Below are 21731 nucleotides of genomic sequence, written 5' to 3'. Positions count from 1 at the left end.
TATACATTTGTATTTGACAGCCTGGTAATCTTGACTCAGAATAAGTTCCTCTCGCAGCATCTCTTCTCTTCTCTGATGATGTGGGCGGGGCAACCTGTCACTCACATGAGATCAGCCAATAGCAAACCATCCAATCAATTCCACACAGACACAATCAAGCCCCGCCCACATTTGTTCTTGTCCCAGAAGCGTTTGACTCGGATATACAGAACAATAGGGAAGAGAAGATGAGCGCAACTTTAAATGAGGAGCTTAATTTAAAGTTCCCATTTAATTCCTAGTTGCAAAGGAATTGTTCAGCCAAAACAAAAAGAATATTGTGATTTATTCCCTTTCACATTGTTCCAATCCTGTAGGAGCTTCTTTCTTTTACAAGAGGAGGGTTTTTTTGTGGTCATTTTTAAACCTTATAAATCATAATCACTGCTCATTATATGGGAAATAAGCAGATTCTGCTAAACATCTGCTTTTGTGAGGAAAGTTGGACAGGTTTGAGTTTGGGACGCAACGTGAGACAGAAATATTCCCAAGTGTGAGATGAGAAGCGATTATAAACCATAAAAGAGAAGGGTTTCAGCCAAAATAAAAGCTTGATATGTTTTAAAATGATTATTAGTAAATATTAGTATTAGTGAACCACAGTATCAGTGAACCCTGGAGGGCAGCGTCACATTAGTGAGATTAATCTGGAATATCACAGAGATTAAACTCAACCAGGGGCCGTGCAGCTGATCATGACTTTAATTACTGTTACCTTTAACAGTGGAGACACACACTCATATATATATACACACACACTCACACTCTATTGTACATCTATCTTTATGAGGACATTCATTGACACAATGCAATCTCTAGCCGCTTACCCTAACCTTACCCATCACAACTAAGTGCCTAACCCGACCCCTGACCCTAAACCGACCCTTAAACTCATTATAACCTTATCCCTAAAACCAAGTCTTGACCCTCAAACAGGCCTTTAAAGGCTCTCAGAGAGAGAGGACCGGCCAACATGTCCTCACTTTACTCTCTGTGTCCTCACTCCACTGGTCTAACACTCAAACTGGTCCTCACAAAGATAGTTGTACAAGCGCACACTCTGTCTCGCACACACACACACACACACACACACACACACACACACACACACACACACACACACACCCTCACTCACACACACCCTCACTACTCACACACACAAACACACTCTCTCACACAGTGTCCAGCTTCACACACACACAAACACACACACACAGTGTCCAGCTTCACACACACACAAACACACACACACTGTGTCCAGCTTCACACACACACAAACACACACACACACACAGTGTCCAGCTTCACACACACACACACACACACACACACACACACACACACACACACACACACACACAGTGTCCAGCTTCGCTCACACACAGTGTTTAATCACAGAAGGGTCTCAGACTGGAGAGCTGCTGGGTCCTGTACTTCTCATCTGAATTAAAGCTTGTTCTCTTTAACCACATCAGGTTATTACTGCTCGCTCATAAACCAATATACATAATTGAGTCGACAGACACTCAGTGCTGCTGAATACTTCCTTTATATCACCAGCAAAAGCACTGCGCACAAGCACTACACACTACATACTACACACTGCACACTGTTCACTGCACACTACATACTGCACACTGCACACTGTTCACTGCACACTACATACTGCACACTACACACTGTTCACTACACACTGCACACTACACACTGCACACTACACACTGCACACTACACACTGCACACTACACACTGCTCACTACACACTGCACACTACACACTGCACACTACACACTGTTCACTACACACTGCACACTACATATTGCACACTGTTCACTACACACTACACACTGTTCACTGCACACTACACACTGCACACTACACACTGTTCACTACACACTGCACACTACACACTGCACACTACACACTACACACTGTTCACTACACACTGCACACTACATACTGCACACTACACACTGTTCACTACACACTGCACACTACACACTGTTCACTACACACTGTTCACTACACACTGTTCACTACACACTGTTCACTACACACTGCACACTACACACTGCACACTACACACTGTTCACTACACACTGCACACTACACACTACACACTGTTCACTACACACTGTTCACTACACACTGCACACTACACACTGCACACTACACACTGCACACTGTTCACTGCACACTACACACTGCACACTGTTCACTACACACTGCACACTACACACTGTTCACTGCACACTACATACTGCACACTGTTCACTACACACTGCACACTACACACTGCACACTGTTCACTACACACTGCACACTACACACTGCACACTACACACTGTTCACTACACACTGCACACTACACACTGTTCACTACACACTGCACACTACATACTACACACTGTTCACTACACACTGTTCACTGCACACTACACACTGCATTCTACACACTGCACACTGTTCACTACACACTGCACACTACACACTGCACACTGTTCACTACACAGTGCACACACACACACACACACACTGTACACTACGCACTGTACATTACATACTGCACACTACACACTGTTCACTGCATACTACACAGTGCACACTACATACTGCACACTACACACTGCTGACGCCTACTGAGGGCTTATGCTGGAGTTTTGCGGTTTCATAAAATAGGTCACTGTAAAAAGTAAAGATTATTGGAGAAAACACTATTTTGCTTTCTGCTTCAAAATTTTTTTCAATGTGTCACTTGCCGTTTCTTTGTAATTAGTTGTGAAATTTGGCAGCAATTTCAGAGTAAAATGTACACTTTATTTTCCAGTGTATTAAAGATAGGCACGAGGTGGTTTACTTCAAAAGCAACACTGACTGCTTAAGACTTTTTCTGACATTTCTTGAATATAAATCTGTTTTTCTCACTATTTCTTTTACTTATTTTTCAGTGAAAAAATCTGCCATTACACTTGTATTAAAATACATTCTTATTTAAAAAAATAAGTGGTGTTGCTTTTCAGATCAGTTTATGTTTTAAGTATTATTTTTAGGTACTTAATAAAAAAAAAAAAGAATAATCAAAAACTTAAATTATTTTTTCAGTGCAACTCTGGCAGTTTACTTTGATCACAATGAATCAATGATGATAAAAGCATGCAGAAGATGCACACACAGGGAGAGCATAAGTATTAGTTGAATGAATGCATGTGTCTGAGAGCGCCCTCTTGTGGTGGATCAGTGTCACAGTGTGTTTCACATTCATCCCGTGTTCAGTCTCTCGTCTCAGAGCGTTCAATATGAGCACAAAGCAGTGAATCAGGAACATGCGCAGGTTTAATTGTTCAGACAGGAGTTTTCCTGCGCCTGCGCTCGTATCGATGCAGGAATCGATGTCCGTGTTTGCAGAGACAAGCCTGTCGCCTGTCGGACACCTTTATATTACACACGTTTCCACACTTGTCACTGCTTTGACAGGAAATTGCATTTTTCACAATTATCAGGGGGACAAAAGGACTGTTTCTATGGAAATGAGGGCAAAGTATTGCTTCTAATGATGGCTTGTCAAAGTTTCCATTCCACACAATCATTGGGACTTTTTTCCCGAGACGGAAAGAGCCGAGGGTGGAATAGACGTGAGGAGTGACGGCACTCATGAACGGGGGAACATGTCTGATTTCTAGACATGACCCATGATGAAGTGCGGGGAAACAGTCAGGCCAGATCGATCTGAAGCATATACTCATACTCTTCATTCACTTTACACACACACACACACACACACACACACACACACGTCTGTCGCTCTGCTGGATCTGCTCTAATGCTGTTTCTTGTGTGTGTGTGTGTGTGTGTGTGTGTGTGTGCGTGTGTGTGTGTGTCTGTGTGTGTGTGTGTATCTGTCTGTCTCATAACATAACTCATCTTTTTCTCCTTTGCATTCATTGCACTTTACAGTAAATTTAACACTATTTCACAAGCCTTTGTATATTTGTGTGTCTATTAAGGGTGTGACAAACCTTGCATTACACGATACGAGTCATTTTACATTATGGTTACAGCTTTATTAACCAATCAGCTTCAAGAACTGTCGATTCATTGTGTGTGTGTCCATATACATATGTGTATGTATGTGTAACAAACCATACATCAATGGAAAACTTATTTATTCAGCTTTCAGGTGATGAATAAATCTCAATTTCAAAAAATTGACCCATGTGACTGGTTTTGTGGTCCAGGGTCACATATGATGAAACAGATTGTGATTGGATGATATGCACTCAAAGCTGATCACATGACCCAGTCCTAGTGTCCATTGTAGCGTGATGTGAGATATAAAAGTTCTTGTTAAATGTTCGTTTGCTGTTTCCCATCAGCACGTGTGTGTGTGTGTGTGTGTACAGACTACTTGAGTGTGAGATGTTTCGTCAGCACATTATCAATACATCACCGGTTCCTCTCGCTCACTGGACACTAATGAAGTCTTGAGTTATTAATATCTGAGCGATCAGTGAGGATATTAGACCCTAGATAGAATCTCCCTCCTAATTTAACACAGCTTTAATAAAATGTGTGTGTGTGTGTCCAGCGGCCCCCAGCACAGATGATGTGGCTCTTTACGTGGGAATCGTCATCGCAGTCATCATGTGTCTGGTGATCTCCGTCATAGTGGCGCTGTTCGTGTACCGGAAGAACCACCGGGACTTCGACTCGGACATCATGGACTCATCAGCACTCAACGGAGGATTCCAGCCGGTCAACATCAAGACGGCTCGCACAGGTACGGGACCAGTTCCCATGCTTTACCATCACATTTCCCCAGGAAATATGACAGATTTCCAGGCCTTAAACAGTCATAGTGAATATATTGTCAATTTCATTGGCTAGAAATGACTCTTTATGAGTGTAAAAGAAGAGCTTAAATGAGTCACAGTTAGACGTGATGGTGATCTAGTCAATTTATTATTATTGGTTCAATTATTTTTATTTCTACCATTCAAGAAAATTAATACTTTTATTCAACAAGGATCTTAAACTGATCAAAAGTGACAGTAAAGACATTTGTTACAAAAGATTCCATTTCAAATAAACGCTGTTCTTTTAAAACTTTCTATTCATCAAAGAATCCTGAAAAATAAAATGCATCACAGTTTCCACACAAATATGAATAGTTTTCAACACTGATAATAATCATAAATGTTTCTTGAGCATCAAATCATCATATTAGAGTGATTTCTGAAGGATCATGTGACACTGAAGACTGGAGTAATGATGCTGAAAATTCAGCTTTGATCACAGGAATAAATTACACTTTACTAGATATTCACATAGAAAACAGATATTTTAAATTTTAATAATATTTCACAGTGTTTTCACTGTATTTTTGATCACATTAGTGAGCAGAAGAGAGTTTTAAATGGTAGTGTAAATACCAGCAAAAATTATCAGTCACTTTATCATTGCAGTGACACAAAAATGTCATAAGTGACAGAACCGAATGCTGGATGTGTGATTTTTTTTTTTAATAACTACTATATAGGGGTGGTAGTGGCGCAGTGGATAAGACACATGCCTTTGGTGTGAGAGACCCGGGTTCGAATCCACTGTGAGACACCAATGTGTCCCTGAGCAAGACACTTAACCCCTAGTTGCTCCAGAGGCGTGCGACCTCTGACATATATAGCAATTGTAAGTCGCTTTGGATAAAAAGCGTCAGCTAAATGAATAAATGTAAATGTAAATGTACTTGTCCGCCCAACATGTGCACACTGATTATATCAATATTTTATTGTGGTTTTATTGGGTCTATATATTTCTGGTATGTGTGAGATGAACTGAAGCTACTCATTTGACTAGTTTCATATTTCCTGAAAATATCGTCCGTCGCAGTCCAGCCTCTGTCGTCACTGAACTTATGACATTTCTCTTTATGTGTCAATGTCACTGTAATGATAAAGGAAGTGACAGATCATTTTGCCGGTGATGAATGCGAGCGCAGATGGAGAATTGATGTGTGTCAGAGTCTCGCTGACGTGAAGGAGATGCTCATAACTCGAAGACGGTTGAGTTTCCTGCTATTAGGATGCTTGTCAGCTTGATGTGAAGGCAATCTGCAAGTTATCATGACGGGGTAATTAGTTTCGTCTGTCTGGCACACTGAGTGTTAATTACCCATCAGCCTGAGTTACGCGAGCCGAAGGTGTTGTGGTAAACACAGAGGAAAGAGCTGGAATCTCGAAACACATCAGCGTTTGCACTTTACACATCAGGAGACCACAGCAATCATCAATTATGGAAACACGATAATTACTATTTTTGCCCTTTAAACATCTTTGAGCTAAAATATTTATTTGGTGAATATTTCAATAATTTAATGACACTTTCATGAAAAACATGTTCATGTTTTTTTATTTTTTTATGTTGATTAATGGTCACATGACATGCAGGTAAACAAATAAAATATTTCATATTTTTAAGTGTTTTATTTGGATATTTAATTTATTTATTTAATTAAAAAAATTAGTTGTATATTATATATATAAAAATGGGAAACTTGAATTTAAAGGTTTAAAAAAGTTTTATCTTCTTTTTATCTTCCAGGTTTGATATAGTTAACGTAAACTAAAACCATAAAACAAAAAATAAAATAAAATAAACATTAACTGAAATAGGGTTTAGGGTTAGGGAAAATTTTTTACATTTTTTTATAATTTATCATTTTTTTCATCAACATTTCTCATTTTCATTTACTTGATGTACTAAAATACTAAATCTAAATAAAAAAATTATAAAAACTATATAGACATATTTATTTAAAAATATAATAAAATATAATAAATACAATAATAAAAACAACTAAATTACTGAAACTTTAACTAAAATAAAAATGAAAACAGAAAATATACAAATAAAAACATTCAAAATATTAATACAAAAATGGATTACAAAAGATTGTCCATCTAATGAAAGTCAGTGGGGACCAATGTTCTCTACAACCCAAATGCTCATCAAAATATCTTCTTTTGTATGACATGAAAGTGAGTAAATGATGACAGAATTGAAATGGTGTTTTAATTGGCTAGAAGTGAATGTGAAAGCCCAGATTCCCCCTTTAGTGAACTCAACAGGTGATGTGTGTGAGCGTGTGTTTGGTGACCTCTCCTCGAACTTCAGGTCTCAGCGGTAGACGGTCACGGATGCAGAGAATCGTTAGCGGTGTCAGGTTACGAGTCGCGTGCTGTGCGTTCGGGCCCGATCTCATGAATATTCATGTGTGTACCTGTGAAGGATCGGTGTCGATCCCGATGCCCTCTGAGTCTGGGTGGAGATGAAGACCGTAACGAGGAAAAGACTAATGATGCCTCTGGATATACGCCGCTCTTCAGGGAGAAGCGCTTCATCATAGCGCAAATAATAGGGACTCGATTCTCCTCAGATGCATTAATAATGCTTTACCAGCATGTGCTAAACAGGTTTGCACCGAGCGTTTTAGGCCAGTGTGTGTGTGTGTGTGTGTGTGTGTGAGAGCGAACATCGAAACCCAACTAAAAAATGTCTCATCACACCAGTGTTATTGCAGTATAATTTAGATACTATTATAGTTTTTATTAATATGTTGAAGTACCTTTCATTAGTTTTTATATTTATACACTAGGGATGGCTCGATACCACAATTTTGGTTTCGGTACGGTACCAGAACCTAATACCTCGGTATCGATACTAAATCGATACCACAGGTGACAAATAACCAGCCTCAAAATTTAAGTGAATTGAAACAGTTTTATTAAAAAACACTGCTTGAAACTCTGCTGCACCGAATGTGCAAACAAAAAGTTATCAAAATGTTTAAAAAAAAATTTTAATAAATAAAAAACAGTCAGGGAACTTACAGTAGGTTAAATTTTGATAAAAAAAAAAAAAAGAAAAGGACATCTGAAATGATACAATTAAAATAGGTTATTAATATCTATTATCTATAATAATTGATTAATATAGAATAATAATAGAATAATGAAATGAAATGTAAACCATTAGCTGTCATGCATCAACAGAATTATCAACATTTATAGCATTTATTCATCTTGGTTTGATTACTGTTTGGTTTGGGTTCATATTAGTTTAATGCATAAAGTAATGTTAACATGCTAAACATGTATTAGTATATTTAAATAATAATTACGGATTGATCTATTCTAAATGAATAAATGCTATAATACTGTCAGGTCAGGTTACCTAATGAATGTTGACAAATGTAGCTTAAATGTAAAGTGTTACTCTAACATTCATATTAGTAATATCCATATTACTACTATTACTCTCTCTCAGCTGATTCCTCAGTCGGTCGCCGCAGCAGTGATAGATATGCCTTTCATTTTACTATCACCAATACTAAAATTAATATCACTTATCTCTTTATTCATTCAAATTCAATTAATATATGATTGTTTGAAAGGGCAAAAAAATTATGAGAACTAAACTTCATTGGTTCTAGCGTGTCATGAAAGCACATTTGAGCTTTCGTGTTTACCGTGTCATATTTAATTGATAAGCTCTATGTGCGCTGTGAATAAAAGTCTAAATTAAATCAGTTGAATGATGGACTCACGTGTCGATCTCTGAACTCTTTGAACAAGTCAGGATGATCAAGTGACAAGTGGTCAACGTTAGCCAGATTTGATGTGTTGCCTCCCGTGGCAAATTTAAAGCAGCGTTTGTACAGTGGTGCATTGAGGTCTGTTGCTTCACCTTTCTCATTACTTTTGTAGGCAAAGTAATGCCATATTTCACTCCTATTGCTCTCTTTATTTATTCATTTCGGGCGTGTAGAATGAGCTTCATCTGTTTGATCCATCGTGTTCCTCCGTTTGCCGGTTTTGCGTGACCCGCGTCAGTTTGGGTAGCGCACTGCCGCCTAGCGGTGAACTTCGAAACAGCAGCGCATCAAATACCGAAGTGAGCAAAATTATGATATTGTACCGTTTGAAATATAATATATACCGGTATTTTTGCAGTACCGGTATACCGCGCATCCCTATTATACACTTTAGTTCACAAGTTTGGGGTCAGTAAGATTAGTTTTGGGGAAAAAAGAATTCCTTTATTCAGCAAGGACAGATTACATTGTTCAGAAGTGAACTTTCCATTCAGCAAAGAATCCTGAAAAATACAATGTCACTGATTCCACAAAAATATGTAACTTGAACGTTTTCAACCGATAATAATCAGAAATGTTTCTTGAGCATCAAATCAGCAATATTTTCATGTTTTTTTATTTTATTATTATACTAATGTAATGTGCTTTTGTCTTTATTCGGTTTTTTAATATTAATATATTTTAGATAAAAAAAAACATTTTTTCAGTTTTCGTTTTAGTTCAGTTTATTTATTTCCATTCAGTAATTTTACTGCTTATTTGACTACTTAACTTCAACTGATTTCATATTGTTTTTATTTCAGCTTTATTCTGATTAACAAAACTGCTTTTAATGTTTTTAATATATATATACAGTAGTCAACATTTGAAGTGGATCAAAACCTTTCATCAAAGTTGAACATGAATTTTGATGAACTTTTTTGATCCATACAGCACTAGCCTCGAGTACCTTATTGCTTTTATAAAACGGTTAAACCACACAATACAAATATTATAGCCGAAAAATATGTATCTATGCAACTTTAATGACGTAAAATCACTAAAAGCCTTCCTTCCGCTGGGAAAAATAGTCCCTGGCCTTAAACAGCAACAGAAGTCACATACATTATTTCCCCATTGGATGGCGGCAAGACTTTTATATTGAAAGGACTGAGACTTGTGAACACGGAGAAGTGACGCAACTGACAGATGAGATCAAACGTGTTTGCGTTGCTAAGAATGGTTGCTAGGGGTGTTGTGTAGTGAGACATAGAACCGTTGAGTGAAGCGGTCATAGCTGTGTTTTATTGTTAATATGAGAGTTGGAACTAACCGTTTTATAAAAAAAAAAAAAAACTATATACATTTTTTAAATAATACTAATAATATATTTATTATTATATTTAACAATGATATATTTATTTCATTTTCTTAATGTACTTGAACATTATATTATCAGATTTTGATTTAATTGATTTAATTTGTCGTTTTAAATATGAAATATTGTACGTATATTATAACCAGTGCTGTATTTGCTCTGTGTGTGTGCAGCTGATCTGCTGGCGGCTCCTCCTGACCTGACGTCAGCGGCGGCCCTGTACCGAGGACCGGTTTACGCGCTCCACGACGTGGCCGACAAAATCCCCATGACCAACTCGCCTCTGCTGGACCCGCTGCCCAACCTGAAGATCAAGGTGTACAACTCGTCCGGCCTGGTGACGCCGCAGGAGGACCTGTCCGACGTCTCGTCCACAGTCTCTCCCAAGCTCCCGCACGCCCTGATGGAGGCCGACACCATGAGCCGGCGCACACACACACTCGTGCGCTCCTGGGACCCGTCATGCACCGCGTTCGGCTCCTTCAACGCTCTCGGAGGGCATCTGATCGTGCCCAACTCAGGTCAGTGCAGCTTTCTGTCCGGCTCCAGACACTAGCGTACACCTGACAACCGCATCGAGTAGCACAGGTCGAGTAGCACATATTGTTCTGTACGTGAATGCTGTTTTACGTGGATATTGACACGAGTGAAGCACAAAGCTTTGTTTACAAAAGAAATTAAATGTTACATTGAAGGCATGGAAACTTTGGATTCGTGTGCCCACTGAGAGAGATACGTCACGTGAGCTCATAAATCTAAGCTTTGTCGGCTTTGTATTATGTTTTGCGATCTGGTCTCCCGATTATCAGCGTATAATCAGAGAAATAAACATCTTGTTTCTTTTCCCAAATCTTCACACACGTCTCACCCATTTTCCCAGTGGATTATAAACGTTTCTTCCTTTGGTTCGCTTTTAATTCGTCCTACAGTGTTTTTTTCTACTTTACCACAGTAAAAATGTGAATATAATAGGCCTTTTTGCTCGCTGAGTTTGTGCTTGTTATTATGGTAATGCAAGTTTATCTGTATAGCGCATTTCACTTTATTTTTCACTCTAGTTTGGCTTTCTCTGGCAGCAGAAAATCAAGCGTCTCCTAAATGTCTTGACACTGTTCGCTCTTCAGACCTTTTACAACAAGTGTCAGTAGCTTTGAACATCAGGAGAAAACATGAAGATATTAGAGAAGAGAATGGCTGTCTTTGTCCTGCTCGTGTCCACATGCTATATGACGCATCTTTGTCGGGAAATATAAAACGAATATTTGTTTCTTATAATTTTTAGGTTATCAATATTTACTGCTATTTATTTCAATGTTTTACAGGCTGTAGTGTAGTGTCGCACTGATGGAAGTGCTCAAATAAACACTCACATCTGTTACAAAATGGAGGTTTAAGCCTTGTTTACTATTATTTTTATTTACCCCATCAGAGATGAATAAATACTGTAATATATGTACTGTGCATTAATTAATGCATTAACTAAAGTTAACGAATGAAACCTTGTTGTTCTAAATATACTTAACTTTTAATATGCAATATTATAAAAAATATTGAATGTAAACGTGGTGAAAAGGTCATATGGTAATGAGCTCATGTGTGTGATTTTACAACCGTGTTCATTACTATGTGTTGCTCTGGAGAGGATAAACATCAACCTCTCGTTTCAAACCACCATAGGAGCCTTTTAAGAAGAACGACATTCATATTGTCACAATACTTTGATATTGAGCCGTTAAATAATTTTATGATCACACATATTCCCCAGAGTCTCAGTGCCGGCTCCTGATGTCAGTGAGGTGTGTGTGTGTGTGTGTGTGTGTGTGTGTGTGTGTGTGTGTGTGTGTGTGAATGATGGCAGCATCCACTCAGCTTTAGAGTCAGTAGATGTGCTGTGTCTCTGAACGCTCCTCATGGTCCCGTGAGTTTTACAGCTCCTGTGAGAATCATAAATTACCGTTCAAAGTGCCTTAGCGTGTCCGGTGAGATATAAAGGGATTAGGACACTGAGAGGGTGATCATTCTCACTCCTGACACCCATCCTCGACTCACTCATTCATAACTGAGCCAGCGTTACAGTAGCACATGAACACCGTCTCCTGAGGACAGACTGAGGATGCGTTTACATGCAATCCGACTGATGAATCCGGACTTGGTGTTTACATGAACACTAAACTTGTGAGTTGAAGGAGTTGAAGTTTTATTTGCCATTTGTACCAGTAAATCCAGTACAAGTACATAGCAATTTTTGTAGCAGAGCTCAGCATTAAAAAGTCAACATGAAAGAAGAACTTACAAAACTACACACAATAAATTGACTTTGAGAAGGTACAGTAAAAGAAGAACAGTATAAACCTACAGCACACACAATAAAGATGATTACCTCCAGACAGGAGTATTGCACTGTCCTGAGATTATACATAATATAAATATTAAAAAAAATACTGTAATAAAAAATTCTCTGTTAAACAGAGACAGACACAGGTTGATGTGTGTGTTTATATATGTCACAATCTTCAAATCGGAATATATTTTTTAGGCTGGATGTACATTATCTGCTTATTCCACGGCTACTTGCCACATAAGTAAATAATTAGACACAAAATATTGATCTTAGTTTAAATATTTTATTAGGTCTTTAAACGCAAAGCTTCCACAGAGAGAGCAGTTTCAGCGGCAAGATCAAACTATAAACGGACATTTAAGAGATACGGTTTACAGTCATAACACTTATTACACAGCATTTCACCACATTAATAATTATGGAGATCAGAGATATTGATTTCAGATTAAACTGTTTTAAAATCGTTCCTGTTTGTATCTCATAATCCAACAGTGTACAAAACAATAGACACAAAATGGCAGCATCTGCGTTTGTATGAAACACAAGAGAGCGAGTCCACGATACTGGATGGCATAATTAAATAACTGTACACAAAGTATTGATTAGACTGAGTTTTAATATTTTATTAGCTCACCAAACGCAAAACCTCCACGAAGAAAACTCGTTCCTAGCAAGTGTATAGCACTGCTGACTTCAGTGACCCGATGAGCCTGTGTTTCTGTTCTCAGCGGCTGTTATCTGGGAATAATATACCGCTGGATGGAGCGATCGACCAATCAGAATCAAGCATTCCACAGAGCCGTGTAAAAAGACACTTTATTCAACAGGAACAACAGCTCGTTGAGCACGTCATACGTCATTACGCTATTTCTACGTCGTTACGCTATTTCTACATCATTACGCTATTTCTACATCATTACACTATTTCTACGTCGTTACGCTATTTCTACATCATTACGCTATTTCTACATCATTACACTATTTCTACGTCGTTACGCTATTTCTACATCATTACACTATTTCTACGTCGTTACGCTATTTCTACATCATTACACTATTTCTACGTCATTACGCTATTTCTACGTCATTACGCTATTTCTACATCATTACACTATTTCTACGTCATTACACTATTTCTACATCATTACACTATTTCTACGTCATTACACTATTTCTACGTCATTACGCTATTTCTACGTCATTACGCTATTTCTACATCATTACACTATTTGTACGTCGTTACACTATTTCTACGTCATTACGCTATTTCTACATCATTACACTATTTCTACGTCGTTACGCTATTTCTACGTCATTACGCTATTTCTACATCATTACGCTATTTCTACATCATTACACTATTTCTACGTCATTACACTATTTCTACGTCATTACGCTATTTCTACATCATTACACTATTTCTACGTCGTTACGCTATTTCTACGTCGTTACGCTATTTCTACATCATTACACTTTCTACATCATTACGCTATTTCTACGTCGTTACGCTATTTCTACATCATTACACTATTTCTACGTCATTACGCTATTTCTACATCATTACACTATTTCTACGTCATTACGCTATTTCTACATCATTACACTATTTCTACGTCATTACACTATTTCTACGTCATTACGCTATTTCTACATCATTACACTATTTCTACGTCATTACGCTATTTCTACGTCGTCACGCTATTTCTACGTTGTTACGCTATTTCTACGTCATTACACTTTCTACATCATTACGCTATTTCTACGTCGTTACGCTATTTCTACATCATTACACTATTTCTACGTCATTACGCTATTTCTACATCATTACACTATTTCTACGTCATTACGCTATTTCTACATCATTACACTATTTCTACGTCATTACACTATTTCTACATCGTTACGCTATTTCTACATCATTACACTATTTCTACGTCATTACGCTATTTCTACGTCATTACGCTATTTCTACGTCATTACGCTATTTCTACATCATTACACTATTTCTACGTCGTTACGCTATTTCTACGTCATCACGTTATTTCTACGTCGTTACGCTATTTCTACATCATTACGCTATTTCTACATCATTACACTATTTCTACGTCATCACGTTATTTCTACGTCGTTACGCTATTTCTACATCATTACACTATTTCTACGTCGTTACGCTATTTCTACATCATTACACTATTTCTACGTCGTTACACTATTTCTACATCATTACACTATTTCTACGTCATCACGTTATTTCTACGTCGTTACGCTATTTCTACATCATTACACTATTTCTACGTCGTTACGCTATTTTTACGTCGTTACGCTATTTCTACATCATTACGCTATTTCTACGTCATCACGTTATTTCTACGTCGTTACGCTATTTCTACATCATTACACTATTTCTACATCATTACGTTATTTCTACGTCGTTACGCTATTTCTACGTCATTACACTATTTCTACATCATTACACTATTTCTACGTCATCACGTTATTTCTACATCATTACGCTATTTCTACATCATTACGCTTGAGGAATTCATTGCACATGCGCAGTCCTTTCAGTTTCGGTTTTCAATCCGATCAAGTGTTCACATGTTCTCTTGATCAGATTAGAAAAGGAATAAACCCCTTTCAATCCGATGGAAGTTTCATTGGGATCGAGCTCAGTCGGATCGATTAAGGCATTTACATGAAGGATTTTCAGTCCGATTGAGCCGTCAATCCCACTACTAACGGATGATTTGGTTGCATGTAAGCGCAGCCAGAGAGAGTCTTAAGTGTACTAGATTCCTGAAGCCTTGTTAACTGGATGCGGATGTGGGAGTTTATTGGTTTTCAGAAAATTGGCACACTGTTCATTTTCCCCGCATTTCCTCAGATGATTCACACAGCAGATCCCTGGATTTCAATAGGACTGCAGTAACATTTAAAAGGTCTAAACTTTCAGATGTGATGAAATATAATGTTAAATAAGATCATTTCTCATTCACTCTTTTGCTCAGAAAATACGTTTACGGACCATTTTAAAAACATGAAATGTCATTCACAGCCTGTTTTATGTCCATAATGTGACAGTTCTGAGTGAAACTGACATTCAGCAGGAGAGAAGAGTGTCGGGCTCGATTTCATCTGTCAGGTGGTGTTTGGATCAGCCAGACTTTTGTGTGTGTGTGTGTGTGTGTGTGTTTGTTGTTCCAACAAAGATTATATTTTATATATTACTACATTTCTTTGTTCATTTTTTTTATTTATTATTTTATTAGTCATGTTTGCTGGAATTTTTTATTTTTATTTTATTTTTCTCTTCTTGGTTTTGTTTGTTTGTTTCTGACACGTTGTTATTATTGCACTGATCACTTATTTGAAAGAAAAATACATTTTTGAAAACTAATGATTAATTGATCACAATAACAGCAGGAATGTGAATTCAGTTCATTAAATAGAGTTGATTTTGATTTCATGTTGACGTGAACAGACTTCCAGCTCAATCCTGGCTGAAGTCTGTCATTTTCCTCAGTTTTGTCCCTCGGCTCTCGAGTGCCGCTCCGGTCTCTGCTGATGCAGTTCTCCTCTGTGTTGTTAGTGAGTGACAGTCGCTCAGAGGGAAGTTCACATGAAGGACATGAGAAATCAATGAGTCTGTGAGACTGGAGGAATTCATCAGTCGGGATATTCCCACTCTGTGCATAAGAACACACAAGCTAACACAAACATGAAAACATTTTTCTGAATGTTCATTCAACATTTAAAACGTTCAGTTTTTTAAAGTCCCCCTGTGGTGTAAATCCAGCTTTTAATGTAGTTTATGTGTCTATGTGGTGTTTTTAATATGCTTTAAGACAAACCATGTGTAAATTCATAAGTCGACAGCATTGCTGAGTATTTCCTCCTTAAAACTGCAGTGAACCAAAGACAGTCTCAAACACACGCTTTGAAATCGCTGGTGTTTCTGACGTCACAAACTACCTTGTAACCAATCAGATCAACGTGTGATCGTCAACCAGTGGATCTCTGAGCTGAGTGAGTGAGTGGAGGTGGGGCTCATTTGCATATTCATAAAACCGCGCATACTAAATGAGGCGAGGGTGTCGAGTTACATTCAAGATATTTTAAGACATGAAGAATTTTGTTTTCAAGGAAAAAACATTTAAATATGTCATTTAGTTTTAAGGGATAAAATGATTGACGGGGACTTTAAATGTTTTAAAAATGTTAAAACGTTCCATTTGATCATTTTTATAATGGAAATGTTACATTTGAGTGTTTTCTGAACATTACAAAACAAGTAGTAACATAAAAAATGTTAGACAAACATCCAACTAAAACGTTCCTTTTCATAAATGATGTATAAATAATGTTTTTGTTAAGAACGTTAAGAAAACATTATTAAAGACAAGATCCCTATGAACAAATGTTCTATTAACATTACTGGAAGAGCGTTTGTTCATAACCCTGAGAATGTTCCCTGTTGGCTGAGACACTCGTGTGTGTGTGTGTGTGTGTGTGTGTGTGTGTGTGTGTGTGTGTGTGTGTGTGTGTGTGTGTGTGTGTGTGTGTGTGTGAGTTTGACACTGACAGGGCGTTTGGCACGGGGTGGCAGAGGTCACAGGCTGGCAGACTGATGGTTTGTGTGTGTGTGTGTGTCTCTCTGCAGGAGTGAGCTTGTTGGTGCCAGCGGGTGCCATCCCTCAGGGACGAGTCTACGAGATGTACGTGACGGTTCACAGGAAGGAGAGCATGAGGTATCGTGACAAACGCCCTTATTCTGGGGATTATCGCCCATGAAGACGCCCATCTGTACCTGACACACAACTACATGTGGCATTCTTAGTTGCTCTTTCATTGCTCACTTATTCATTCTCAGTTATGCATTATTAAAGTATCAACTTTGTCTCAGATCACAATCTCAATTCAAACATTGACGCAATCTTATTCTCAAATGACAATTCGTCTGTCTATTAAACCTTTGATAAGTACGATCACAGGGAACATTCAGATCTGGGTTCTGATCCAGAGAGAGCAGTTGTCATGTATAGATATGAAACTTTTCAACTACACTGTATATTTTTTTCTGTTTTGCATAATTCAGATTATCACATAAAAGTTCAGATATAATCACTGATGTCTATGGTTCAGTGATCATATTATCGTACTATAAACTTTTATCATAGTTCTTCTGTATACTTCTCATAAATCTGAATCAGAGCTAATCACCTTTTGAAAATAACTTGATGCTTTAAAAAACGATTGTCTCAATTACATAATTTCACCAGTAGGTGGAGACAAGTGACTGTTAAAAACATGTATTTGTCATTGAATCAAGAGATTCGTTCAAAAGCACTGGTTAAAAAACACTGACAAAAGCGTGAGTGAGTCATTGAATCATTAATTCAAGAGATTCGTTCAAAAGCACGGATTCATCCATTATTGAAACAAGTGAAATCTTTGAGTAAGTCATTTTGTCATTCATTAAAGAGATCCGTTCAAAAACTCTGATTCATCCACTAATGAAACAAGTGAAGTCTTTGAGTGAGTCATTGAATCATTCATTCAAATGAAGAAAATAATAATAATAATTCAAATTAATTAAATCTTTTTTTAAATAGACAGCAGCCATTAACATTTTGCCAGAACCTCTAGTAAATGACATGTTATTTTGTTTTGTTGTTATATAGTTGGTAATTATACAATATATTACAAAGATCTCATGTCTAGACAATCCATGTCTATTTCTATAGCATACAATACAGATTGTTTCAAAGCAGCTTTATTATTCAGTGTCATTATTCAGCTCAAAAAGTTCAGTTAAATCAATAATCTTACTGAATATTAATTGACTTTTAAAGTCTAACTGAGCGAGCCAAAGGCGACAATGGTGTTGATGATGTTTGTTTTATGTGTGGTTTTTCTTCAGGCCGCAGGTGGACGACACACAGGAGACGGTTCTGAGTCCCGTGGTGAGCTGTGGTCCTCCTGGAGCTCTTCTGACCCGGCCCGTCATCATCACCATGCACCACTGCGTCGAGGCCGAGAGCGAGGACTGGCTCATTCAGCTGAAGAGCCAATCACAGCAGGGCCAGTGGGAGGTGAGTGGGAGGAGTCACGGAAAACATGTCAGTTTAGGACACTGAGTGGGTGGAGCCACGGAAAACATGTCAGTTTTGGACACTGAGTGGGCGGAGCCACATACAAGTTGGCGGAGCCACATAAAACATGTCCGTTTAGGACACTGAGTGGGCTGAGCCACATAAAACATGTCAGTTTTGGACACTGAGTGGGCGGAGCCATGGAAAACATGTCAGTTTTGGACACTGAGTGGGTGGAGCCACGGAAAACATGTCAGTTTTGGACACTGAGTGGGCGGAGCCACATACAAGTTGGCGGAGCCACGTAAAACATGTCCGTTTTGGACACTGAGTGGGCGGAGCCATGGAAAACATGTCAGTTTTGGACACTGAGTGGGCGGAGCCACATACAAGTTGGCGGAGCCACGTAAAACATGTCCGTTTTGGACACTGAGTGGGCGGAGCCATGGAAAACATGTCAGTTTTGGACACTGAGTGGGCGGAGCCACATACAAGTTGGCGGAGCCACGTAAAACATGTCCGTTTTGGACACTGAGTGGGTGGAGCCACGTAAAACATGTCAGTTTTGGACACTGAGTGGGCGGAGCCACATACAAGTTGGCGGAGCCACGTAAAACATGTCCGTTTTGGACACTGAGTGGGCGGAGCCATGGAAAACGTCAGTTTTGGACACTGAGTGGGCGGAGCCACATACAAGTTGGCGGAGCCACATAAAACATGTCCGTTTAGGACACTTGAGTGGACGGAGCCACATAAAACATGTCCGTTTAGGACACTGAGTGGGCGGAGCCACATAAAACATGTCCGTTTAGGAAGTTAGTTCAGATGGTGGCCATCGAGTTTAAAAGAACAGCCTAAAAATCTAGAAAGACTAAAGGTCCTTGCACACAGAGTCCGAAATTTTCATATGTGTTTTTTCGTATTCGTCATTCAGTGGCTCTGAATTGTCAAAACACTTCTCAAAATGCTTGCTACGAATGCGGAAAAAGAAGAAAAAAATCTAACCCGATCCGAATTTTTCTATGACATACCAAAGTTTCGGAGGCAGTGTGCAAACGTGATTGATACAACGTGAGGTCGTATTTTTTTTTTTTTTTCGTGCAAAAATGTAAAACGTGAATTTTGGACTCAGTGTGTAAGGACCTTAAGGTTAAAATCTACTACTCTTGAGTGGCTCGAAAGGTCCTGGAAAATTCTAAAAGTGTGAGAACCGTAAAAACACAAAATCTGACACATGGTATCATAAACTTCTTGAGCTCAAACTCTCAAGTTTTGGTGAATTTCATACGTATAAAGACGAACCAACTTATAATGTGAATCACAAGTGTACAAACTTTGATTTTAAGCAAAAAAGTATTTGAAAATCGAACAAAAATACAAAGGTACAAGACTGTGCACCTAACAGCTTCAGTGAGGGAAAGATCTACCATCCCATGAAGCATTGCGAACAGCATAATATAATAAAAAAACGACGGAGAAAAATAAAACTACTCATTTAAAATGTTGATTATATCTATAGAAACAATATATTATAAATTTACTGCAAAATATTCATGTATATATTCAAACAGATCGACTCAATTACGTCATTCGCCCACATCGACTCCCACGTCATGGGAGTGGGCGGAGCTAAAGAGCTCTTTTGGCATGTTTTGCTCTCTGATTGGTGGAATTTTCTGCACAGCATCATGGGTAATGTAGTTTTTCACCAGGAATTCCGCTATTAAACACGAACGGCTTCAAAAAAAGCAAACACCATCAGTTAACAACCTCGTGTATAATTAAAAACTTAATTATAATTTAATCATTAAAAATCTATTTCCCTGTTAAGAAAATTTGTTTTTACTTCTGGAACCTGACCGTTACGCTCTATTATCGTTAATTAAAAATAAAACCATAAAAAAAGCATTTTCGTTACTTGAAATAAATGTTAACTTTGACATTGTGGCGCAGCAAACTGCATTGGTTTTCTCTGAATAACCCTCTTTTTTCACTTGTGTCCATGGAATGAAGCAGCCAGAGGTCAAACACGTTCATCTGAAGCATCTGAGCTGTTGATGTGTGTGTGCGTGTGTGTGTGTGTGTGTGCGCGCGTGTGTTTACATGCGCGACCCCCCGCCGGTGTCCCGTTGGATATCAGGCGGCCCGGACACTCGCTCTAGCCAAAAAACGAGATGACTGTCAGCGAATCCACCCGTGCGGGTTCAGCTCAACACAAACCCAGAGTTAATTAGAAGATGGCGATGAAGAACGGCCTGTTATCAGCCTGATGTCAGACGAGACGAGTTCCCCACCCACTGGCCTTGTCATGAACACGGGCGACGAGAAGAAGTTGTTTATCCGAAGCAGAACTGAAGAGAACTCCTCCTCGCGGGCCTTTATTGTTCACACACAAACACAATGGTGGCGAGTTAATTAGCCATGCAGGAGGCGACACAACCCACGCAAGAGCTGCGATACACTCACACCACCCTCAAAACACTCATTCACACCCTCATTACGCTCACATTCACCTCACACTACTGTACCGTTACACTCAGAGGAACTGAAGGAGGACTCGTTCATCTACCGTGGTACTTAGTTCAGAGAGTATAGTGGTACCGTCATGATACCCTGACGAGAACACCTTCAGAAGTAACAGACTCGACACTAAAACTACATATTTAAATCAATTGTTAAATGAAACTAACAAGCTAACATGAAATATAATAGAATATAAATATTAGATGGAAAACTGTAAAGAAATGTTGTCTTGACAGCTAACTGAAATAAATAAATTAAAGTGTGTGTATATATATATAATGCTAAAAATTAAGAAGTACATAAAATGATTAAACTAAAATTAAAATGAAAACTGAAAACTTGAATAATTCACATTTGGCCATAACCTACTGAAATAGTATAAATATTTTTTTTGAAATACTACTATAAAACAAATCATTGGATAATTTACACTGTTTATAATATAATATAAAATATGAATTATATTATATTCAGTTTTGTTATTGTGAACTGAAACTAAAACCATTTAAAAAAAGTTAGTTAAATTAAATCAAGCTGAAATAAAATAACATGTAAATAATTGATGAAAAACTTAAAACTGAAAATTACTAAAACTGAAATGAAAATAAATTAAAGCTAAATAAAATGTTTAAAAAAAATTATAAAAATGACAAAAGAACAAACATTACTAAAAATGTAACTAAAATGAAAAAGAAACTGAAAATATAAAAATAAATGCTAATTTAAAAT

General features: G+C 38.0%; 1 protein-coding gene across 1 annotated transcript in view; it reads left to right on the top strand.

Moving 5' to 3' along the window:
- The window catches only part of unc5cb (unc-5 netrin receptor Cb), a 208799-nt gene that overhangs the window by 172528 nt on the left and 14540 nt on the right, over positions 1–21731 (top strand). The window contains exons 8-11 of the mRNA XM_082158619.1: positions 4625–4816; positions 10220–10567; positions 17048–17135; positions 18308–18479. Of these exons, the coding sequence (XP_082014745.1) occupies positions 4625–4816; positions 10220–10567; positions 17048–17135; positions 18308–18479 (800 nt within the window). The remainder of the gene's footprint in view (positions 1–4624; positions 4817–10219; positions 10568–17047; positions 17136–18307; positions 18480–21731) is intronic.

Source organism: Leuciscus leuciscus (assembly GCF_965113295.1).
Source record: "Leuciscus leuciscus genome assembly, chromosome: 24".
NCBI lineage: Eukaryota > Metazoa > Chordata > Actinopteri > Cypriniformes > Leuciscidae > Leuciscus > Leuciscus leuciscus.
This window is presented reverse-complemented; position numbering and strand designations above follow the sequence as displayed.